This window comes from Tachysurus vachellii, chromosome 19, assembly GCF_030014155.1.
Source record: "Tachysurus vachellii isolate PV-2020 chromosome 19, HZAU_Pvac_v1, whole genome shotgun sequence".
NCBI lineage: Eukaryota > Metazoa > Chordata > Actinopteri > Siluriformes > Bagridae > Tachysurus > Tachysurus vachellii.
This window is the reverse complement of record NC_083478.1, coordinates 4,540,001-4,547,956: the sequence shown is the minus strand read 5'-3', so window position 1 is coordinate 4,547,956 and position 7,956 is coordinate 4,540,001. Positions and strand designations below refer to the sequence as shown.

Sequence of the window (7,956 nt, the reverse complement as noted above, 5' to 3'; positions counted from 1 at the left end):
ACAATGACATTATATTGTCATTTTTTTGTCAGTCCACTCGTAAAGAAAAATAAAAAAGTGTGAATCCTGTCGACTCTCTTACAATCAATATCCCACATACAGTATTGTGTAAATTTGTGCTGTTGAAATTCCTAGTTGCCACTTAGAAGAAATTCAGCCTCGTGCATTTTCAATACTTAGTTTACATCAGGAAATACTAAAATAAAGCCTTGTCATATTGAAAAAAAATGACTAAACATTTTGACTATCTTGTTCGTAAACAATGATAAAAGGACTTGTTATTTTGATGGCAATGATATGTTCAATGACACAAATACTTACTTTTGAGAGAAATACTAAGGATTTTGAGCAAATAACAGGCTTTTGCAAGAAATCCAATGTATTGTGCTGTTTGTACACATTGTTTTGAGAATGCACTTACTGATTTGTAAATCTTAAGGATGGTTCGAGAAAAATGCTCCAAAGCAACTGAGGAAAACTGTAATAGGAAACGGTCAAAGAAAAGTGGAAAAGTAAACAAAAATAAATAGATAGTATTTGAATGTCTAAGATATTGTTTGTTTGTTTGTTTGTAACACTATGATACAAATGATATGAAAAAATCGAACATCTGAAACAACCGAATAAATAAAACCCATAAAATTGTCTCCACTTTCACTGTAAACTACATTTCCCGTCGTCCTTTTTACCCGTCATGCTCCGCGCGTGTTGCCATAGCGTCTCACTGAAGTATCAAGATGGCGGCGCACAGTCCGGCTCGGATCTTCGCTTCTCTCGTTCCAGCCACCAGCGATGTTAGTGTCGGTGTGAAGGAGCTGGAGATGAAGCGGGGTGTGAAGGCGGGGTGTAGTCGATGTGCCGGTCTCGGGAGGCAGGTGGAGGTGACGGGTAACGCTGAGGTGTGTGTTCCTCCTGACCGGGCTGCTGTTAGTGTCTCTGTGTCTAACAGGAAGGAAAGCGCTAAAGACGCCGCTAACAGCGTGCAGCGCAGACTGGACTACATCCTGCACACCGGCCGCCAGCACGGACTCAGGGTGCGACTCATAAACACATCTCACACTCGCTTTTACACTTAGATGTAGATTTAATGCTGTTTTCCCAATGATCACTTACATGACCTCAACACTACAGCAGCTGAAGGGTCTGGGGATGGAGTGGAAGTTTAGTTTAACCCACTGTTTACACACTGTAGTGAGGTGGCTTGGTGCTTAGCTCGTTCGCCTCACACCTCCAGGTGAGGGGTTTGATGCCCACCAGTTTGGAAGTTCTCTCCAGGTACCGGGGTCACCTCCAGATACTCTGGTTTCCGCCCAGGTCAAAAGACATGCGCTGCATACCTAAAATGTCCGTAGTGTGTGAGCATGTGTGTGATTCTGCCCTGCAATAGACCAGCATCCCGTCCAGGGTGTACCAGGCCTTGTGCCCCGAGTTTCCTGGGATAGAGTCCAGGTTCACCACGACTCAGTAGGATAAGGATGGATGGATGGATGGATGTTTGTGTTCAAATAACCAACCTGTTTAAGTTGTTCAGTCTGATCTACATTGGAAAGAAACAGAGAGTTTGATCCCTCGAGCAGTTTTCAGTTTTCTTTAAAGTGAAACCATAATTCAGAAATAAAAGAAGCGTAGAGCAAAAAGTGAAAGGAATAAAAAACAGAACTGCCAGAGAGATTTACAGCAGTCCTTAAACAAACGTCGAACAAAAGTCCACATGAGCACAAATGTCCAAATGATGTCTGTCCATGTGGCAGGACAAGAGTCTCACTGTTGAAGCCGAAGTGCTTCAAAATGTATCTACATAGAATACAGTAGTTTTCTACCAACTCTTGTTTCTGTGAGGTACAGAGCAATGTTAAGATCAGTGTTGATGTTTCTTCAAGTCTCTCAAGAACACACACTGAGACGTGATTTACTGCGATGTCAGTATTATTTCTCTATATACCGACAGGGCGACACTAAAAGCCATCATGTTGAATTGTTTCTGTCAGGAGGAGGACATGACTGTGATGAAACACTTGCAGAGAGAAGAAGCGTTGTACTGCATGCAGGCTGAGGTGAGCAAACCTTTAAAACACTTCAGCACTTATTCACGATTTAGTAATGCAATGATTCTATGATCTGAATTGTGTGTGTGTGTGTGTGTGTGTGTGTGTGGGACAGGTGAGCATGGTGTTTTCAGACTTTGTGAAGATGCAGGCTGTTCGCTCGGTGCTGATTGAAAAGCTGGACAGAAGCGTGTGTGTTGGGGATCCACGTTTCTCCCACAGTTCAGAAAGCCTCAGTGTGTTACGGTAAATCTGAGCATTGTTTAAAAGCTCCTAATGCCTATAAGTTTTCTCACCCATCACAGCTAGATTTTTACCCGTCGAATAAATACATCTCAATCCGGCTTGACGAATGATGCAGAGCGGTGTGATATCTGATCTGTTGCTTTTATTTCAGGAGACGCGTGTGTGCAGACGCTGTGAAAAATGCTCGCCTTAAAGCACACGAGGTGTGTAACCTGCTAGGACAGGCTTTAGGACGGCCCTTAGTGGTACGGGAGGAGGAATCTCGGGAGTGGAGGTCCGGGCACGAGGGCGTGGCCAGTACTCCAAGTACTTTACAGGAGAAGTTGGAACAGATGTCAATCTCTGCGTCGTCACACGTGTTTGTAACATTTGAGCTGAGACCTAAGAACAGTATGAGGAAGAGGTGATGGACACTGGCAACTGTATACACAAACCTGCTGACAGTATGATTTAATAGATTAAACTTCTGTGAGGTTGATTCAACTTCCATCTTCAGATACGATTGGTAACTTCTTAAGCTCACACATTCATTCAAAAACAAAAACTCTCCTGAGCGAAAACAACATAGCTCCTCATTTACATCTCAGGAAATGTGGCTATAATTTAAATAAGGAATGAAGCACTACGGGGGGCACGGTGGCTTAGTGGTTAACACGTTCGCCTCACACCTCCAGGGTTGGGGGTTCGATTCCCACCTTGTGTGTGTGGAGTTTGCATGTTCTCCCCGTGCCTCGGGGGTTTCCTCCAGGTTCCCACGGTTTCCTCCCCCGGTCCAAAGACATGCATGGTAGGTTGATTGGCATCTCTGGAAAATTGTCCGTAGTGTGTGTTTGCGTGAGTGAATGAGTGTGTGTGTGTGCCCTGTGATGGGTTGGCACTCCGTCCAGGGTGTATCCTGCCTTGATGCCCAATGAGATAGGCACAGGCTCCCCGTGACCCGAGGTAGTTCGGATAAGCGGTAGATGAGTGAGTGAATGAATGAAGCACTACGTGATGTGTGGTTATGAGAAAATGGTACTGTGATGTGGCCCGAGGTACGATTTTTTCCTGTACCAGCATCTTCCACTGTGTTTGTTCTCTTTTACAGCAACAATTTGTGATTAAAAAAAAAATCTATATAAGAATGATGTATTTTATGTAGTTTGTACAGCAGTTATATTTAATGCTGTAGATCATGTAGGACAAAACAAGATCCTGTTATTACTGCTACCGTGTTATAGCAGTTATAAACATCCTTTCTCTTACCAGCCTGCCTTTTTTTATACATCTGCTGCTGAGTGGTGGAGGGACTGTGTTTAAAGGTTGTCCTTGTGTTCGTTCATTCGTTCTTACTAACGGTTTTAACGTTTGCAGGATCTATGTGAAATGATCCTCGTAACCTGCAGGTAAACTGATTTTTGAATCGATCCGAAGTCGCAGAAAAGTCAAATGTCATATAAGTAGTTATATTTCAGAATCAGAATCACAAAGAGCTTTATTGCCAGGTATGTTTTCACATGCGTGGAATTTGTTTCAGTGACAGAAGCTCCACAGTGTAACAGACAAATGTACAAGTGTGAAATGTGCAACTGAAATATAAATAGTGTTTTTAATGTGTTTTAAGTAAATAATGTGTAAGAATAGTGTTGAGTGTTCCAAGTGTTCATCAGATGGATTGCCTGAGGGAAGAAACTGTTCCTATTTCTGGTCGTTCTGGTGTTCAGGGCTCTAATAGCGTCGACCAGATGGCAACAGTTCAGTGTGAGGGGTCCAGAGTGATTGTCCCTTTTGCTCACTCTGGAGAAGTACAGATCTTATTAAAGTACAGATCTGTCTGGCATAAAAGAAGAGCTAGACTTTTGGTGGTGGAGGAATCCCTATCAATGCTGCTGAAATTTAATTTGAATTGTTATTCAATTCGGGGGACACGGTGGCTTAGTGGTTAGCACGTTCACCTCACACCTCCAGGGTTGGGGGTTCGATTCCCACCTTGTGTGTGTGGAGTTTGCATGTTCTCCCCGTGCCTCGGGGGTTTCCTCCGGGTACTCCGGTTTCCTCCCCCGGTCCAAAGACATGCATGGTAGGTTGATTGGCATCTCTGGAAAATTGTCCGTAGTGTGTGAGTGAATGAGAGTGTGTGTGTGTGTGTGTGTGCCCTGCAATGGGTTGGCACTCCATCCAGGGTGTATCCTGCCTTGATGAGATGACCCGGGACAGGTCGGAAAAGCGGTAGAAAAATGAAAGAAAGAATGTTATTCAATTCCTTTGAATAAAAAGCACACCGTGTTTTTCCAATGGCAGAAAATCTCATCACTATTACAAAACACTGACACTGGAGACTCCTTCACCATTTCAACCATTAAGACACCTTTTCTTCTGTTTACGACACATTTCCTTCATTGTTTTTTTTTTTTTATCCAAGGCCTTGTAAATGCACTGTTGTGATAAAAATGATAACATGAGTGTTAATATAACCCTGTGAATTCATTGAAAGTAATCAACACCTTATAAGAAATCGGCTTCTTCACAAGAATTCGTGAAGTTGTTTACATTAAACGTGTAAAGGCATCATGTGTGTAAAGCACTGGGAACAAACATGAATCTGAAATACTAATCGAATCCCAACCGTTCATTTAGACTAGAAAGTGAAAACTGCTGAAAGACGTCGAGTTCGGCGGTTATACTGATTCAAGGCTAGTAATTAAAACTAGATCCTTAATAATGCAAATATCACACATCCTGTGCAACTGTAACACATAAATAAAATCAACAACGCTTAATTAGCTCAGGTGTTTGGTTATTTATTCGTTTTACTTCTAGTAGACATTTTCTTGAAAACACTGTTTAAAAGCATGTTAAAAATCTATTGTACAATACTGAGGATAAACCCTGATGACCTGAATTACATTCATTACCCGTGTATGTCTAACAAACACGATCTTTTAAATAACGCAACAATAAAACGTCTCACTGCGTGGTTAGCTCTGATTTATTTCTGTGTGTTAATCATCCCTGAATTTGTAGTCCTAACTGTAAAAATGCTGAAACACAGTCATGGCTTAAATCACATCCAGACTCCATCAGGAGACTCAGAGGCAATGACACTGAGGAGAGCTGCGCATAAAGTGACAAGTGCTTATTCACAGCAGAACGACTCCCACACCTCCGCGATACGTCGACTTGTCAACTCGATCCGACGTGCCGGTGTGTCCGTCTCTGTTTCTCTCTCAGTCTTCTGGGTAAAGTGCGTTCAGCCAGTCGAGCATCACAAATTTTTTCCCGTTAAAGTGGGAGAAATAGTCCTCTAGGGTGGGGATATCTGGCTGGAACACAAACACACACATGAACACACACAGAGAATTTGAATTATTTTGGAAATGCAGGAAATAAATGTTTTTTGTTTTTTTTCTGATTACTATTCTGTGATTTGCATCTCAGTAAATTATCAGTGATCCTTTAAATCTATTACATCTGACAAATCAGTTTGATGCCGTGACTGCCATTAGTGAGAAGAACAGTTTATATTAACCTTCTTTATGGAAATGAAAACAAACTTTGGTCTACAGCTTTAACCTACTATTTAATATGATACAACTTTGAGCATTCTGACATCAATTCTAAAAGTAATACTAGCTTTACGGAGACTGGGACTGACAGAGACACAGAACTTTTTTTTGACTAACACTAATACGTTCATTCCTCTCTTACTGGTGCTTATAGATACAGAGGCCATGCCCACTTTAATGTAAATGATGTGTACAGGCCACACCTCCTTCAACATGTCTGACAGTTACATGGACACACCCCTTTTAATGCAAATGATGTATACAGGCCACACCTCCTTCAACATGTCTGCCAGTTACATGGTCACGCCACCTTTAATGTAAATGATGTGTACAGGCCACACCTCCTTCAACATGTCTGACAGTTACATGGCCACACCCCCTTTAATGTAAATGATGTGTACAGGCCACACCTCCTTCAACATGTCTGCCGGTTACATGGTCACGCCACCTTTAATGTAAATGATGTATACAGGCCACACCTCCTTCAACATGTCTGACAGTTACAGGGCCACACCCCCTTTAATGTAAATGATGTGTACAGGCCACACCTCCTTCAACATGTCTGACAGTTATATGGTCACACCCCCTTTAATGTAAATGATGTGTACAGGCCACACCTCCTTCAACATGTCTGACAGTTATATGGTCACACCCCCTTTAATGTAAATGATGTGTACAGGCCACACCTCCTTTGCCATGACTTGAAACATGAAAAAGCGAAAGTCAGAAAAGTCAGCGAAAGTGCCGAAAGACAATAAACGTTTCAAGCTACAGTGATAACTGTCAATTATAATGACTGTGATTAATCCTGACAACTTTCACAAGCGCTGAAATGATAGAATTAAACAATCAGAAGTGACTTAAACTAGATGGAGAAAGGATGGAGTTTGTACCCTGTATCCCTCGATGAGCTGGAGTATATTCTGGGGCAGGTATCCAATCATCATAGAGGATTCATCAGGTCCACTGAACAAAATTTTGTAGTGTGGGGTGTTCTCCATTCTCTTTAGCTACACACACACACACACACACACACGTGTATGTACAAATAAAGTATAAAAGGTGTAACTATGTCAATAAATCTATTCATTAATGTGTGTGTATTGACCTCAGAGTTGGTGTATTTCTTCCTCCTTAACCACTCTGGAGGAACCCGAAGTCCTTCGTCCCAGCCTACTATCACCCCCACCATGTGATTGTCCATCTCCATGACGACCTCTCCTACTCGATGCAGCACATACTCCGGCCTGGGACTGCGTGGCACCTCTGAAGCTACACACACACACACACACACACACACACACACGCATGCACAAATGCACACACTAAAGTTGAACTATGTGCTAATCTAAATGCTGTGACAGTCACTGGGTCTGGAAAAGCAGCTCATTTTCTATTTGTGAGCTTGAAGTGGGAAAACAAACAGTCTCTGAAATGGTGAATAATTGAATGTGAGACTTCTCAATAAGAAGTCCACATTGTCCTGAAGTGAGGTGAATAGTATCCGATCATAACACCTCCAATCTACTCGCAGTACTGTTCAGTCTCGGCTGTTCCGATCTAAAATCTTTACAGCTCAACATGCCCAAAAACGTAGTCCTGACAGATGATCAGTGGCACTTGAGCTCATGTGGGGTCATAAATCCTTCAGATACATCAGCTTGATATGGAACTGTGTAATATACAGTGTTGTGTCTATAGTCTCGCATGTTTTTTTTAAACTGTTAGGGTGGTAGAAATGTTAGGCTGAGACATAAGCAAAGAGAGAGAGAGAGAGAGAGAGAGAGAGAGAGAAGAGGGAACTCAGCTGTTATTTCTAGCACATTGTTTAAACTGTAACGGAACAGAAAACATACCACATGCCTCTGAGCTCCGTATTTCAATTCAATTTAGATAACACATTGTCTCAGAATAAACAACATCGATGCCTAATGATCAAGCCTGAGTTGACCGTGGTGAGGAAAAACACCCTGAGATGATATGAGGAAGAAACCTTGAGAGGAACCAGACTCAGAACTGAATCTCATCCTCATTTAGGTGACACTGGACAAGGAAATGATGTCAATGTGAATAATGTACTTTCTACAACAGATTGTAGTCGAGCGGAATTAAGCAACCGA

At 42.2% G+C, this 7,956-nt stretch overlaps 2 protein-coding genes across 4 annotated transcripts in view; one reads left to right on the top strand and one right to left on the bottom strand.

The window, feature by feature from the left end:
• The first annotated feature begins 338 nt into the window (after positions 1-338).
• Positions 339-3,535, top strand: irak1bp1 (interleukin-1 receptor-associated kinase 1 binding protein 1). Its single transcript, XM_060894427.1, has 4 exons — positions 339-1,034; positions 1,989-2,054; positions 2,161-2,291; positions 2,443-3,535. The coding sequence occupies exons 1-4, from the start codon at positions 738-740 to the stop codon at positions 2,696-2,698; spliced, it is 750 nt and encodes a 249-aa protein (XP_060750410.1). The 5' UTR covers positions 339-737; the 3' UTR covers positions 2,699-3,535.
• Positions 3,536-5,050: 1,515 nt separating this feature from the next.
• The window catches only part of si:dkey-261l7.2 (uncharacterized protein LOC569751 homolog), a 9,450-nt gene continuing 6,544 nt past the window's right edge, over positions 5,051-7,956 (bottom strand). For 2 of the 3 annotated variants that reach the window (XM_060894429.1, XM_060894428.1), the window contains exons 5-7: positions 6,945-7,108; positions 6,730-6,846; positions 5,051-5,593 (exon numbers count right to left, since the gene is read on the bottom strand). In XM_060894429.1, coding sequence (XP_060750412.1) covers positions 5,498-5,593; positions 6,730-6,846; positions 6,945-7,108 — 377 coding nt within the window. In that variant the 3' untranslated portion in view covers positions 5,051-5,497. The remainder of the gene's footprint in view (positions 5,594-6,729; positions 6,847-6,944; positions 7,109-7,956) is intronic. The other variant, XM_060894430.1, reaches the window with a different exon arrangement.

What these genes read in the sequence shown, in the direction of transcription:
- irak1bp1 (XM_060894427.1), top strand. Translation starts at nt 738, where the DNA reads ATGGCGGCGCACAGTCCGGCTCGGATCTTCGCTTCTCTCGTTCCAGCC. An exon ending in GCCGCCAGCACGGACTCAGG is followed by an intron (nt 1,035 to 1,988) that starts GTGCGACTCATA and finishes TGTTTCTGTCAG; the next exon opens with GAGGAGGACATGACTGTGAT. An exon ending in GAAAGCCTCAGTGTGTTACG is followed by an intron (nt 2,292 to 2,442) that starts GTAAATCTGAGC and finishes CTTTTATTTCAG; the next exon opens with GAGACGCGTGTGTGCAGACG.